At 37.0% G+C, this 17358-nt stretch overlaps 1 protein-coding gene across 4 annotated transcripts in view; it reads left to right on the forward strand.

Moving 5' to 3' along the window:
- The window catches only part of Osi24 (Protein), a 164851-nt gene that overhangs the window by 126275 nt on the left and 21218 nt on the right, over positions 1–17358 (forward strand). The window contains exons 2-3 of one of the 4 annotated variants that reach the window (XR_014127834.1): positions 12853–17135; positions 17238–17357. The exons of 2 other annotated variants lie outside the window; for them this stretch is intronic. Coding sequence is in view for 1 of the 2 variants with exons in the window: in XM_081734459.1 (XP_081590585.1) it covers positions 12853–12970 (118 nt within the window). In the remaining variant the exon portion in view is untranslated. Of the gene's footprint in view, positions 1–12852; positions 17136–17237; position 17358 lie in introns of those variants that run through there. One more of the 4 variants, XM_081734459.1, reaches the window with a different exon arrangement.

Raw genomic sequence — 17358 nt, forward strand, 5'->3', positions numbered from 1 at the left:
TACGTTCATTGAAAAAAAAAATATCTTAACGTGTAACAGTTTCGCCAACTATCCATTTTGGCTTCATCAGACACTATCTGATAATAGCATCGTATCTGACAATAGAATTAAATCCGTTTTAAACTATTCGCTGAACAAAACAATACGTTTATTGTAAAAATTATTAACGTGTAACAGTTTCGCCAACTATCCATTTTGGCTTCATCAGACACTATCTGATAATAGTATCGTATCTGACAATAGAATTAAATCCGTTTTAAACTATTCGCTGAACAAAACAATACGTTTATTGTAAACATTATTAACGTGTAACAGTTTCGCCAACTATCCATTTTGGCTTCATCAGACACTATCTGATAATAGTATCATATCTGACAATAGAATTAAATCCGTTTTAAACTATTCGCTGAACAAAACAATACGTTTATTGTAAAAATTATTAACGTGTAACAGTTTCGCCAACTATCCATTTTGGCTTCATCAGACACTATCTGATAATGCAGTGAAGACAGTCAATGATGCAATTAAACCAGCTCCCCTCAACCCAGCACATCCACTGTATCTGATTCACCACCGGCACCCAGATCTGTGAATTTGCCTAATGATATTGATTGTACGACTATTCATACACAACCTGATAAACAAGTGACATTTGAAAATATTTTGCCAATCTCTCAAGTGCAGACTACCAACCGAAAGAGGCCACATCGTAATGCTATTTACAATCCATTATCTCCGTCCAAAATCCAACACCTAAAAGAAAGAAAATCACGTGGTGTGGCTACAAAACCTAAGTTTTCTAGATCTCTTCATCGTCAGGAATATAGACCCACCAATAATAAGACTTCCAACGATACATCGGACATGTTTAAGGCTAGGCCTTCTACTCGCGTGATGACTAGGGAATCATCTAAGGCAAGGAAAGAAGATTTTTGTGGACAGTGTAACGGTTATTATTATGATGACTCTGGAGATGCTAAAATCTAGATTCAATATAAATTTTGTAGTGCTTGGGTACATGAAACCTGTGCTCAATCATACGGTCGAATGACAAAAACTAAATATTTTTGTGGTGGCTGCTTTGATGAGTAGGTAACCTATATAAGTGATGTATTATTTCTGTAGTTAGCCCATGTCCAATATCTTAGTTAAGTAGTAGCTTGTGTTAGACCCTATTTAGTAGTTAGCCCTTACATATAATACTTGTAGCCTAGCTTGTATATCATTTATCCACTATATACGCCAGGATGTCCAATCGTTGTGTATGTCCATGTGTATGTTGTGAATAATATAACGTCATAATACTAATATACGATGGAAATAGCATTCTTCTTATTTGTTCACACAATTTATTCGTTCTTTCGATCTTAGTAGAAGGGAAAATAGGCAGATCTTAATGTGGCCATATTAGGAGCATACATGTGGCCATCAATGGAGCGTGTGTTTCAATGATGGACACTTTGCATCCTTTCAGTTTTTTTGTAATAACTTAGGATATACTGAGTGTCTTTTTTTATTTCCTGTGGCTGTGTATAGTTGAAGTGTGTCATTTCGCGTACACAATTTTGAGTATCGTTGCAATATCATGCATGTTATCGAGCAAACAACGTTACAGTGGCCATCATAGGGGCAATGACCCTATATTGAAAGAGAGAAAGTGCAATTAACAATAAGTTGTGTTTTTATCCCTTATCTAACCGCCATCTGAACCATAAAATATTTAATAATAATTTGTTCCGACACCACTTACCTGTCGGGATAGAAACGAGAGGCACCTAAGAGGTGCGGGATAACAATACCAAATTTATAGCAATGAAGCACATACTAAATGGGGGCAAGTCCACCACTAGTCTTAGGCGACTAGAACCATGAGCAAAATTAGACAAGATAATGAATATGAATTTAGCGTTAAAATAATTTGAAAATAACCAATGCATTTTCATTGAAAATTGGTGGCAATAAGGGCGTTAAGGAATAGATGATAGAGCAAGGGAATAGCAACTAATTTTGAACAGTCTTACCCAATTCGAAGTCGTTCCATTCTTCTCACATTACTCGTAGATGATCTTTAGGCGCTGTCCTCAAAGTTCCTGTGACTTGCAGATTGGTTGTCCTGATGAAGTCCATATTGAATACTTGTCCGACAATCAACCATGGCATTGAATGTCGGACCCCATAGGCAAGGAGACTCCGATGTCTCTCGCGTCGTGGTTGAGATCCAAAGACCAAGATCGTGCTCTCTCAATTGCTTTTGACCTGACTGTCCCTCTGACGTCAGAATCAAATGATGGTGACACCACAGAGTTTCCTGAGCGTGGTCGATTACCCAAAACTGACATTGACCAAGTCCATGTTTCTACATGTCGTCGACTCAACACAAAGTTCTCAAACTTGCTCCTGAGACTGCCAACGTTGACAGGTAAACGAACCAAAAAGAGACTCACCCGAGTCAAAGTATTTACTTCTGTATTTATTACTTCCTTGTTGTAACATCGTGTCGTGGGTAAACGAACGAAACGGACAATGTCTTGTAGTAGCGTGACTATGAGGGGCCAATGAGGTCGAACCAATTGAGAGAAGCAATTGATCTAACAAAGCAAATTAAAAGCGTCGCGTGTGAGACTGTTTGGTAGGCAAAAGGTAATAGGAAGTTGCTACCAGTGTTTATTACAAATTACAAGTACAAAGACTTCCTCAATAACAGCAAAGCAATAGTTAATTCATTTTTTGATGTAGTCAGATTGCGACGTACAACAGAATATTGGTGTTAATAACATCAGGCAGTGAACTCTTGAAGGCTGCTTGGCTTCCATTGATGGCTGGTTGAATTTCCACATGAAATAAAGATGTCCTAGCTTGTCCTGACTTCATATCCCGTAACACAACGCTGTCTCGATTATATCGCAGTTTCAATTGGTCATGGTACACTGATGCCAGGAACGAAAGCTGCTACCAATTGAATGAAACTAGAACTCCAAATGGTTGTGAATTGTGATATGTCCTGCAACGCTTTCTTGAACATACAAAGAGCTCCTTTGTGGCTAACCAGTTAACATACGTGCCTTTGGCATGGGAGACCCGGGTTCGATTGCCAACGCGAGCTCATGTGGTACGGGTTCCACGTTAATCAGTAGATTCCGTCTCATAAAGCCTCATTGCTGAAAGAGACGTTAAACTCAAAATCAATCAACTCATTGAACGTACAAAATGAACGTGTGGTTGTTAAAGAGATGCATTCTTCATTTTAAAAAAATAAAATTAAAAGTCAAATATGTATAATATACTAAAAGAACACTTGTATAACAGCCTTTTTTGTGGGCCTGAGCCTCTCCAACGCCGTCTGTTAGCGATCGGCTGAACTACGTCCAACCTAGCGACGAACAGTAGTCAGTGTGGTGCATCTCCCTGTCTGTAACAGACGTATCAAGAGCTTTCTAGACCTAGTGACCATCATGTCTTTTATTCATATGACCCCCCCCCCAATTTGCCTCACGACGCTGGGTGAACGACGAAAATTGGGAAGCACCGGCCGGGAATCGAACCCAACACTACATTGACACGAGTTAAATATTTTAACCTCTAGACTACAGTGTCCCCAGTTGGTTGGAATTGAGTTTAACACCACTTTAAGCTCTGATGCTGTATGAGACGAGGGCTTACATGAAATTCGAACCACATGAGCTCCCACAGAGAATTGTAATATAGTACTTTTTGTTGTTTGTTGATTTTGTTTATTTTAGTTTAGCGTCCCTCTCAGCAGCGAGGCTATATGAGACGTGGACCTACTGATTAACGTGGAATCCGAACCACATGAGCTCCCGCCGGGAATCGAACCCGGGTCTCCCACGCCAAAGGCGCGTGCGCTAACCACTTAGCCACGAAGGAGCTCCCATAGTACTTTTTGTGTGTGTTTGTGTGTTATAATTAGTTTAGATGAAACTGCTTCAGTTTCCAACTGTAATATTTTCCATAATGAGAAGCTTTGCTTTGTATATACTTAAACAAACTATTTGCAGAGCATAACAATATATTCATATAAAAACCTACATACGTGTTATAGTTTCGCCAACTAACATTTTGACTTCATCAGACACACTAACACTTTGGCCACTCTTTGGCTTCATAGAGTGTCTGATGAGGCCAAGTGTTAGTAACACGTATGTAGCTTTTTGTTTGAATATATTGTTTTGCTCAGCAAATAGTTTGTGTTTCAGTTTCCAATTAAAATTGTTCTACATTGCTGTGTGAAATCATGTTTTTTTGTTATTCAACATAAAAAGTACACAATATTTGAGTAATGCACAAAATTTGTAATTAAAATATTGATGTGTAACAGTTTCGCCAACTAACTTGAACTTTGGCTTTATGAAACACCGTATCAGTCTGATGAAGCCAAAAATACTATGTCTTTTGAAGCCAAAGATTTAGTTAATTGGCGAAACTGATACACATTAATATTTTAATTTAAAACTTTGTGTTTTACTCAGATGTGTGCTTTACTTTGTGTTTTTCTATGTTGAATAACAAAACATTAATGATTTCACACGGTAGAATAATATAATTTTATCTGATTTAAACTAGTCACTGAGCAAAACAATACGTTCATTGAAAAAAAATATATTAACGTGTAACAGTTTCGCCAACTATCCAGTTTGGCTTCATCAGACCGAAACTTTGGCTTCGTTAGTTGGCGAAAAATATTAATCTGTATCTCAGTTTCACTAACTAAGTAAGCCTTAGGCTTTTTCGTACTCAATATCGATTTGGTGAAGCCAAAGATTTAGTTAGTTGGCGAAACTGGCACACATCAATATTTTAATTTAAAACTTTGTGCTTTACTCAGATATTGTGTTTTTCTATGTTGAATAACAAAACATTAATTATTTCACACGTTAGAATAATATAATTTTATCTGATTTAAACTAGTCACTGAGCAAAACAATTCGTTCATTGAAAAAAATATTAACGTGTAACACGAAGCTAACTAACGAAGCTAAAGTTTCGGTCTGATGAAGCCAAACTGGATGGTTGGCGAAACTATTACACGTTAATATTTTTTTCAATGAACGTATTGTTTTGCTCAGTGACTACTTTAAATCAGATAGAATTATATTATTCTAACGTGTGAAATAATTAATGTTTTGTTATTCAACATAGAAAAACACAATATCTGAGTAAAGCACAAAGTTTCAAATTAAAATATTGATGTGTATCAGTTTCGCCAACTGACTAAATCTTTGGCTTCACCAAATCGATATTGAGTACGAAAAAGCCTAAGGCTTACTTAGTTGGCGAAACTGATACAGATTAATATTTTAATTCAAAACTTTGTGCTTTACTCACATATTGTGTTCCCTTGGGTTGAATTACTAAAGCAATGCTAAGCATGAACCAGATGTTTGTTATAAGTAAATTCTGAATGTTAAACATTTTTTTCTCCCCTCTTTCCTAAAAATACTGAAAAATCTGAAAATTCTACTAAGACAAGATTTCTAGTTTCAGTAGGATCCAAAATTTTGTATCCAAGGCAAGTCATTTCGAGAATCCTTAGACCTGACCAGGCGCGCACCCACAAAATTTTTACAATACTACAAGATATTGCGTGTATCTTATTGAACAGGTGTTATTCTGCATCCGAAAAGACTAAATAATTTTGTTAAGTACTGTCATCTATATTATTTTTAAAAAGTGATAGAATTAGATTGAGATGCACAAAAAGCCGGCTTTTTTGAATCGATGGTTTTTTGCACATAAAATGCCGGCTTTTTGGGAAAAAAACGAGAATTTTGGAAATTTTGTTTTTTTTTTTTCATTTTCATTATTTTTCTATTTAAATAGCTTTCTTATAGTATACTCTAAAGTTAAATAAGATTTCGTGTCCTAAATGTTATATTTCGCTCTGGAATTCACCATCATGATGGATGGATCACACGTTTTATGAATTAAAGTAAACATAAAGTCGTAGTATTTGAGGTCAACTGTAGAAGATATTTATTTTAACTTCTGAGTTATCGACATTTTTTTTCTTTTCTACATCATTTCTTTTTAGTCATCCGTGTTTCATTTCCTAGAGATTAGTAGGCCTACTCTAGCTTCTAGCACATAAGTTAAACTTTCGTTTTTCAATGTATCCGTCAGAGCGTATGTTTGTCAGTATATCTGTCAAAGTGTACTTCCACATTCTTGTTATACTGTAGCTGTGCAATGATTTAACAATAATCTTCCGGATACAAACTTGAATACCATTTTATACAAATAATCAGTAGCGGATTCAGAAAAGGTGTTTCTCTGCTTAATGTTTGGTTTTTCTAAAATTAACTAATTTTTATTTGGGAGTACAAGCATAACTAATATTTTGTTTTGTTTGTATATTCAGCAAGAACCTTCCGAATACAACCTTGAAGACCATTTTATACTGATAATCAGTGGCGGATTTAGAAAAGTATTTTTTGAGGGGTTTTTCTTATTAATGTTTAGTTTCTCCAAAAACACCTAATTTTTATTTGAGAAGAGCTTGAAGTTTATGAGTAAAGACATAACAAATATTTCGTTTGTTTTAGAAATTCTGTAATTTCGGGGTAAAAGCTTCATCCGTAAAACATCCCCACCCTAACCCCCTTCGCAAATCTGTCACTGCTGGTAATTAGTAATAACAACGATTTAAAAACGATAAGAAAGGAAATCGGCCAGAACTCACAGTACGCGCATTATCTCTACATTCACAGATACAATTAAGAAAAACTTTTGTCAAAATGGTCGAATGCGGGGTTGAATCCCGGACTTCCCGATAGAAGCGCAAAAGCTAACCATTCACTTATGGTTGTTGTGCAGTTGTGCTTAACTTAAACATATTCTCTCTCTCTCTCTCTCTATGGCCTATGGAATCCGAAGGTTCAATGCCGCATTTGCAAAAGTTCTCCACTGACTTCAGTCCTTAGCCAACTAGATCCAGTTCTTACTTTGTATTCCTATTTCTGCGAGATCTAATTTAATATTGTCCTCCCATCTGCACCTAAGTCTTCCTAATGGACGTTTTCCGATTGAATGTCCAGTTAAAACTTTGAAAGCGTTCCTACCTTCTTCCATTCTGGCTGCATGACCTGCCCACCTGAGCCTCCTAGACTTGGTGCCCGTAACAATGTTTGGTAAACCGTATAAATTATGCAGTTCTTCATTATGAAGTTTCCCTCATTCCCGTTCCTCTTGGGTCCGAATATTCGTCTCAGGATTTTATTTTCAAATACTTTCAGTCTGCGTTCTTCCCTCAAGCGACCATGTTTCATAACCATAAAACACAACAGGCATGATTATCATTTTATATATTTTAAGCTTTAAATTCCTCGACTGAATTCGCGACAACAAAATACTTTGAACTGAATAATAACACGAATTTCCTGACTTCAGTCGACATTTAATTTCTTTGTGGATATGATTTTGGTCTGGTGATATTGATCCCAGATATATGAAAGTATCCACTTTGTCGAAAGTATTATTTGATGTTTTAACGCATCCATAATTTGCCATAATACGATCCATGTATTTAGTTTTCTCTGCATTTACTTCTAAACCAATGTCGCTGCAAGCGTTTAATAAGGACTCTGCATTTCTTTCTATCGTTCTCCTATCATCCCCTATTAAATTTACATCATCAGCATACGCCGTAACCTGGTGAATACAATTCAGCTCTAGGACCTAGTTGCTATCTTTAATTTTCCTTATAGCGTACTCCGGAACAAAGATGAACAATAATGGCGATAACGCATCTCCTTGTTTCAGGACATTCTCGACGTGGAAGCTCATGGGCAAGAATTTTTCTGCTTGGACTTTACTCTGGGATTCATTAAACACCTTTTAATTAATCTAAGTAGCTTTTTCGGTATTCCGAATTCTGTAAGAATATTGTACAATGTTTCCCTCCTATCCGAGTCGTAAACCTTTTTTAAAACCAATAAACAGCTGATGTACTGGGTAATATATTCCCATTTCTTTTCGAGTGTTTATCGAATAGTAAATATCTGGTCGATAGTTGATCGATTTCCCTAAATCCTTACTGATAATCTCCAATAATTTCTGCTGCGTATGGAACCAATGTTATTAATAGAATGTTAAGAGAAATGCCTCGATAATTATTACATTTAGTTTTGTCGCCTTTCTTGTGAAATGGAACAGTGATTGATTCTTTCCACTCTTTTTAAATGTATTCCATATATATATATATATATTTTTTTTTTTTTTTTTTACAGTTTCGTACTGATATGTTGAATTCCTGTCGTTAAAAATTCAAAAACCTTCAAGACTGACGGTGGCTCAGTGGTAGAGCGTTCACCTCTGGTGCTTGGGGTCCCGGGTTCGATCCCAGCCCCCGCCAAGTGAACTTTGTGGTGGACAAACACCGTGCTCGTGGGTTTTCTCGGGGTACTCCCGTTTCCTCCCACTTTCTTCATTCCACCATTTCACTCATCTCTCATTATCACCGTCTCCTTTAGCCTAACCGGCATAACCATGGGACGTTAAACTTAAAGATTTCATTTCATTTTTTCAAAACGTACCACTTGAATTTTCGCGACAAAACGTACCACTTTTGACGACCTGTCATAAATGAAAACCTATCATGGATTAATTAAAGCATTTCTGATATTTATTCCACGACAAAACGTACCACTTATATAAATTACAACCTGTCATGGACTAATTAAAACATTTCGGATATTTAATCCGCGACAAAACGTACTACTTCATGTTAAGAAACTACTTCCTCATGAACAGGTAAAACAACGGTAGTATAAGGTTGAGAAGAACAGACAGGTAATGTATAGTAGTAGTGGCCGACGTATATTGAGCCGAGTCAGCAAAAATTTCTCGATTCTGATTGGCTGAGAGAGGTCACGTGACGTTAGGCCCCGCCCACGCGGGAAATTCAAATTTTCCAGGTCACGTGGTATGACGTCATGAGTCACCCCGCGGGGAAATCCCTCATTCTCTTTTATGACATGGATTTTTGAAATTTGTTCCCTTTTACGGGTAAGATGAGTACTTTGATACCTCATTCTGATTGGTTGACAGCTGTCACGTGATCTTAGACCCTGGGATATTTGAAAATTCGTTCCCTTTTACGGGTAAGATGAATGCTTTGGTACCACGATGCTGATTGGTTGATACCTTAAAGATACCTTTTTGGTACCTTAAAGTTCCCATGGAGGGTTCAGCCTCCTCTTAAATAACCTTTTTGGTATCATGATATTGTACTGAAGTTTACCTTAAATATTATCCTTGTCTTTGACAGATAAGATGATTACCAGCGGGAGGGGGGGGGGGAATCCTTGTCGCTTGTAGATTTCTTATAACACATTGTTGTGAGTTTAAGCGATTTTTTTTTTAAACGCTCAGTAAGCGCTTCATTAATGGAAACAGTGTTGCCAGATTTTTTCTTACCTAAACTGCTCCGATTCTTTTCGAAACGGTTCCGGCAGAGTGCAAGAAATTTTAAACTAAAATTTTTTTCGAACTAAAGAAATTTTGTAACTAAAAATTTTCGAACCAAAAAAAATTGAAACAAAAACTTTTCGAACTAAAAATTTTGAAACAAAAATTTCAAAAAAAATTTCGAACTAAAAAATTTAAACACAAATTTTTCGAACAAAATAATTTTAAACTAAAAACTTTCGAAATAAATTTTCAAATCAAAAAATTTTCGAACTAAAAATTTTGAAACAAAAAAGTTTTAAACAAAAAATTTTCGAACTAAAAATTTCAAAAAAATTTCGAACTAAAAAAAAATTGAAACAAAATTTTGTCGAAGTAAAACATTTTTTAAAAACAAAAGTTTCGAACTAAAGATGTAAATCACATCTAAAAAATTTTCAAATCAAACTTTTTATCGAACTAAACTTTTAAAATTTTCGAACTAGAAATTTAAACCAAGTTTAAGAAAAAATCCTAAGAAATGTTTTTTCAGGAATCGAACTCAGGTCTTTCAAACCAAAGATGTGTATGCTAACCGCTTAAATGAATTCGGTTTTAATCGATCTTGGTGGGTTTCGAACCATGGTCCTTGAAAAGGATACACATATACTTTAAGAAAATAAATCTGACAGTGTAACGCTTCTCAAATCAAACTTTTTATCGAACTAAACTTTTAAAATTTTCGAACTAGAAATTTAAACCAAGTTTAAGAAAAATCCTAAGAAATGTTTCTCCAGGAATCGAACTCAGGTCTTTCAAACCAAAGATGTGTATCCTAACCGCTTAGCTATGAATGAATTCGGATTTAATCATGCTTGGTGGGTTTCGAACCATGGTCCTTGAAAAGGATACACTTATACTTTAAGAAAATAAATCTGACAGTGTAACGCTTCCGTTCGTGGATTAAAATAAAATGCTGATAGACTTCTTTGTGTGACGACATAGAAGCACATATGATTGAAAAATGCAAACGTCAGCGGATCGCATTACTTTTGTTTTACTACGAACGTGTCAGCATGATTCATGAAAAAAGCAAACATTGACATTCACGTGTGGAATATGAGGAAAATGAAATGTCGTCACAGTTACGACATGTAGTGACATGATCCTGACAGAAAGCATTTGGGTTCAGAACTGCAATACTATATGATGTAACTATTGAGAAACTTGAATGACGTCACGATCGATTGTTACACATCGTTTTCGTTCGTGATTCATGACAAAAAGCAGCGAGCGTTTTGATTGGTTCGTTGTGATGTCATTTTATAAATTTCCTCGTTTCTGATTGGCTGACGGTGACATCGTTTTCACAGCGACCTAAATAAAAATCTAAATTTCATTTTTCAAATCCTACATCGCTCTCAACTAGCGAGTGAAGAAGATCTCCTTTTAAAAGTGTTTTCATTTAAGCTTCATTGCACCGACTTTGTGTTCATTGAATTTGAGGTAAGTTCAGTGAGATTTTATTTGTCACCCAAGATTCGAAAATCATTTTTATTTCATATTTGTGGGCGGATCACGAATACACTGTTTTACTTTTAGTACGAAATATTTAGACTATGAAGAAATTAGTGGAATGGGAAAGTGGAAGTACGAATCAGGAACCTCCACACATTAAAAGTAAGCACGATAAATGATATGGTTTAGCGTCCCTTCAGCGAGCACCCGTCGGGAATTGAACCATGGCCAGAAAAATGTGTGCGCTTAGTTTTGAAAAGAATGCATTACAGAATATTAAAAACTATGTCTGAGAATAATATGGTTCGATACCCTTTGAAATCATTAGCGTCCCCTTCAGCTTAACGTGATATTCGAGCAATCACCTGGGATTGAACCAAGGCCAGAGGCGTGTACGTCAACCATTTAGCTTAGTTTTGAAAAGAATGTATGATAACGCGTGAGAATATTAAATTTCAGAAAAGACTTGACAGCGATCCGATGTGGAAAGCAAACCCACCGAGGATTGAACCAGAGCCTTCCACGTTAGAAGCATGTACGCTAACCGCTTAAATAAAAAAGAGTGCATGAATATTTGGTTAAAAGATTTACGCTATACAGATTTTGTTTTGACAATTACGTATGTATAACGTTAATGGTTGGTGAATCTCTTCAACTTGCAAACGCATCATTTAAAGGTCGTTGTGAGTAGAAAAAATGCTTACGCGTACTTTATCACATCTCAGTACTGTTGAAACATTCATTCATTTCATGCATTCTTTTTTTATCGCTATAGAATGGTAGGTCAGTTACATGCTGATGTAATTGTTTTGAGTTTGACAGCAATAAAACACACATTTCAGTAACATAATTATTTTTTTAAAAACTTTGATTTTTAGTACACGTGCTTTCATAATGAGATTCTGAACGTCACCGCCAGGAATCAAACTCAGGACCTTTACATGAATTGCTTAGTTAAGAATTTATCATGAATGTTATGATTTCCCGAACTAAGCGGTTAGCATACGTACCTTTGGCGTGGGAGACCAGGGTTCGATTCCCGGCAGGGAGCTCATGTGGTTCGGATTCCACGTTAATCAGTAGGTCCACGTCTCATATAGCCTCGCTGCTGAAAGGGACGCTAAACTAAAAAATCAAAAAATCAACTCAAATTCACGCTGCTCAATTCCTTTTTTCCCATTACATATTTGTTTTACCGTACCTGTTTGTTTGTTTTCATTTTTAATCATGGTCCAATCGGGTTTTACTGTTCGCAATGAAATCACTCGTCATTATAGACGATTTATGTACGTTTATGTATTATGAGGTGTACGTCAGTCATTTAGCTTAGTTTTGAAAAGAATGTATGATAACGCGTGAGAATATTAAATTACAGAAAAGGCTTGACATGCCCCGACGTGGAAAAGCAAACCCGAGGCTTGAACCAGGACCTTCCACGTCCGAACCATGTACGCTAACCGCTTAGTCACAATAATAATAAAAAAAATACGCTATACAGATTTTGTTTCGACAATTACGTATGTGTATCGTTAATGTTTGATGAGTCTCTTCAACTTGCAAACGCATCATTTAAAGGTCGTTGTGAGTGGGGAAAAAAAATGCTTACGCGTACTTTATCACATCTCAGCACTGATGAAACATTCATTCATTTCATGCATTCTTTTTATCACTATAGAATGGTAGGTCAGTTACATGCTGATGTAGTGCTCTCGAGTTTGACAGCAATAAAACACTCATTTCAGTAACATAATTATTTTAAAAAAAAACTTTGATTTCTAGTACATATGCTTTCATAATGAGATTCTGAACGTCACCGCCAGGAATCAAACTCAGAACCTTTACATGAATTGCTTAGTTAAGAATTTATCATGAATGTTATGATTTCCTGTTTATCAGGTGATTAAGATTTTTCTTTCTTCTTTTCTTTTGTAGTAAATTCACGCTGCTCAATTCCTTTTTTCCATTACATATTTGTTTTACCGTACCTGTTTGTTTGTTTTCTCCTTTCATTTTTAAACATGGCCGAATCGGGTTTTACTGTTCGCAATGAAATCACTCGTCATTATAGACGATTTAACATTGAGGGCAGAATGCTCGAAATTCAATTTAATGCACCACCCGTAGGAACCGATATCATACAGTATGTACATAACAGTTTCCAAGCAATGCTAGACCATTTGTTAGCCAATGTCGACGATGAGGCGATGGTTGGTTTATCGGTAATATCGCCACGCAACACGAATAAACCATTTTGGGTGAGTTTTCGCCAAGCACGAAACTTGACACTGGAAACGATGTGGGCCTCATTCGAAAGAGTGTTACAAAGTAACAATGCATTTCTCCTGCACGAGCCATTCACCGTGCATTTTCATCGTGTGGATATTCCACGTGGCTATGGTGGTTTGCGGCAAGGAGTACTTCAAAATGAAGAATTATTACGTTGCAAGCGAGGGATTGTACGTGTAAAAAATCAAGATTCAAGGTGCCTGGCGTACGCCCTTGTTATTGCTATTGGCCTGAAAAAATACAAGAATGTAGATGTGAAACGACATAGACAATATCAAGATCAATCAAAATGTGTTGTGGACGATGAAGTGAATGCATTATGTGCAAATGCAGGAGTGAATTTGGATCATGGTGCCAGTGTAAATGAAATTCGACAATTCCAGGCATACCTCAAAGAATATAAAATTACAGTGTATACTAGTTTCACAGGTCATGACATCATGTACGAGGGGCCCAACGATGAAAATCGCACTCCCATAAATTTGATTTGTTTAGCTGGCCACTTTGACATCATTCAATCTTTAACTGCTTGTTTTGCAACCAATTTCTACTGTGAGGCGTGCCATAAAAAGTATGATCATCGTAACAGACATGTGAAAAATTGTCCTGTAACATGCTCCAAATGTCTACAGAGACCTCTATGCGACAAGAACCAAACGCTAGTGCTGTGCAACGACTGCAATCGGCAATTTTATGGGGAACAATGTTTTAACAATCATCGTAATATTGTATATCATCGTGGGGAACCTGTATGCAAAATGGTGCAGCAATGTACTAGATGTTACAGAGTATATTCCTTTGTGCATACAGGACAACGACTTCATGATTGCAATGAGATCTTTTGCAATGTTTGTAAGAAGATTGTTCCGGGATCACATCAATGTTTTATGCTTCCTGATCGACAATGCTTGAAACCTGGTGTTCCTTCACTCATGCACGCAAAGAAAGCCTTGTTGATATTCTATGATATAGAATCTATGCAGGACACGAATATTGGCGATAATACGTATGTACACATTCCAAATTTATTGGTTGCACAACAAGTGTGTTATGCATGTGTTGAAAACGATAATATCCAGCAGTCTTGCAGTACGTGTGGTCAGCGCCAGCATATTTTCCAAGGAGCGGATCCAGTTTATGATTTTCTCCAGTACTTGCGGGAACGTCGTCCCAATATAAATAGGATTTTCTGTGTCGCGCACAACGCTAAGGGATACGATGGACATTTTATCCTAAAGACCATGGTAGAACAATGCCAATGGAGACCTGACGTCATATTAAATGGGACCAAGATACTGAGTTTAACCTTGAATAATCTGACGTTCATTGACTCGTTGAACTTCCTACCTATGGCATTAAGTAAATTGTCAAAAGCGTTCAATTTACCCGCAACTAAAGGCTACTTCCCGCATTTCTTCAACACCAAGGAGAATCAATCGTATATTGGACCACTTCCAGAAACAAAGTATTATGGTGCAGATGAAATGGCCGTCGAAGACAGGAACAAGTTCATGCAGTGGTACAACGATCATCGTAATGACACGTTTGATTTTCAGAAAGAAATTCTCAAGTATTGTATTCAAGATGTCAATGTACTGCGACAAGCATGCGTTTCGTTTATGACGTCATTTGAAACAGAAACCAAAGTGAATCCCTTCTTGGAGACGATCACGATTGCCAGTGCTTCCAATTTAGTATTTCGCCGGAATTTCCTTAAACCCAATACCATTGGAATTCTACCGGCACATGGCTATCGATGGAGAAGTACCCAATCGATCGCTGCAATGCAATGGCTGGCCTACATTGAAAAAAGCGAAGAAAAACAAATCTTACATGCGGCCCGACAAAAAGAAGTGTTTATTGCGGGATTCCATGTTGATGGTTACTACCAAGATCCTGAGACGTTAGAGGAGCACGTCTACGAGCATGCCGGCTGCTTTTACCACGGGTGTAAAGTATGTTTTACTACAGGCCGTAATCAGCCCATCTACAACAATCCAGAAGACACCATGGAATTCCGTTATGAACGAACGCAAAGAAAAAATGCAAGACTGCGTGAATTGGGGTACATTGTACATGAAATGTGGGAGTGCGAATTTAATCAGTTCTTAAAACAAAATCCTGCAATGGCGACGTATCTGAAGAATCACCCGTACATGAACCGCAGACCATTAAATCCAAGAGATAGCTTTTTTGGAGGAAGGACCAATTGCGTGAAATTGTACCACCAAGTCGACGAAAAAGCGGGGGAAGTAATAAAATATTTCGATATTGTCTCGCTTTATCCTTATGTGAATAAGTGTGCTAAATACCCTGTAGGCCATCCACGAATTTATCTACAGGGTGATGAAAATATACCACCAATAAATAAAGTCAATGGTGTAATCAAAATGTCGATATTACCAAGTCGCCATCTTTATCATGGTCTCCTGCCTTACCGATGTAACAAGAAACTACTCTTTCCACTGTGTGCTGCGTGTGCCGAAGAAATGAACCCAGACCCTACAGCAACGTGTACGCACAACGACCAGGAGCGATGCCTCACTGGAACATGGGTATCATATGAAATCCAGAAAGCAGTAGAATTAGGATATCAACCAGTGGAAATTTTTGAAATTTGGGACTATGACGTTGAACAATATGATCCCATCACGAAAACAGGTGGCTTGTTCACGGAATATATCAATACGTTTTTGAAATCAAAAATGGAAGCGTCTGGCTGGCCTAGTTCCTGTGTGACCGAAGAAGACAAATCAAAATTCATACAAACCGTCCTGGAGCGTGAAGGTATTGCATTGGATCCGTCCAAAATTGAAAATAATCCTGCACGAAGAAGTTTATCTAAGCTTTGTGTGAACGCTCTATGGGGAAAGCTTTGCCAAAGATCAAACTTTAGCCAGACCACAATTATTGATCGGCCGGAAGAATTTTATGAAAAACTCACTTCCCCCGACATTAAACTCCATCAAATTGTACCCATCAATGATACGATGTTGTATGCGTTCTGGGAGTACAATGAACATGTGCCTGTTCAAAACCGAAACACCAATGTCGTGTTAGGTGCATTTACAACATGTCAGGCACGCCTGGAACTGTACAAGTACCTGGAAATGTTGCAGGAACGTGTTTTATATTTCGACACGGATTCTGTAATATTTACAGAAAAGCCCGGGGAGCCAACCATTGAACCTTCAACGTACTTGGGATGCTTATCGAATGAGATGGAATCTTACGGACCACGAGCATACATCAAGACATTTGTCAGTGGAGGACCAAAAAATTACAGCCTAGAAATATACAATCCGGATACCAACGTCACCAGTTACATATGCAAAATTAGAGGATTTACATTAAATTACAATGCAGGACAACAATTAAATTTCAATACGCTAAAAGAAATGATTACAAATCAATGCCGTGGACAAGTCACCATCACTATCCCCCATAAGATATGCAGGACCAAAGACCATACCATCGTCACACGCAAAGAAGAAAAAATGTACAGTATCCAGTACACAAAACGTCGATTTAAAGAATTCAATTCTTATGATACGGTTCCGTACGGGTACGTTAAAAAACAGAAGATGGAACTGGAAAAAGAAGATGAAGAAGAAAAAACTGTAAATACCCAATAAGGCCGCCATTTCTTTTTTCCTTTTCCTTTTCTTCTTTCCCTTCCTTAACCACAAAGCAGCAACACCAAGAAGAAGAAAATGAAGTACCCACAAGAGTTCATAAACCATCAACATCACCATCAGTGGAAGAAATGCAGTCATCTCGTACCGAAGGAGGAACCTTGACCATAAAGCAGCAACACCAAGAAAAATGCAGTACCCAGAAGAGTTCATAAACATCCATCAGTGAAAAAAAAATGCAGTCATCCTGTACCCGAGGAGGAAGATGAACCTAAACAGATCCATCATTTACGAGTAAGTTTTATTTCTCTCTTATCAATATTGACTCATTTTTATTGTTTCAGAAAAAAAAAGAAATTCATAAAGTAATCCGTCGTTTCTTCTTTTTCTTTACAGGATACGGCTACAACATTCGAAGATGATGACGCGTCCAACATATTCATTAAACTAGATCCTGTATTTATTATGTTAATAAACTTGTATGAGAAGAGCACATACCTTTCGTTAAAATACAACA

The sequence above is a fragment of the Thermobia domestica genome, chromosome 12, assembly GCF_964235325.1.
Source record: "Thermobia domestica chromosome 12, izTheDome1.hap1.1, whole genome shotgun sequence".
Taxonomy (NCBI): Eukaryota; Metazoa; Arthropoda; class Insecta; order Zygentoma; family Lepismatidae; genus Thermobia; species Thermobia domestica.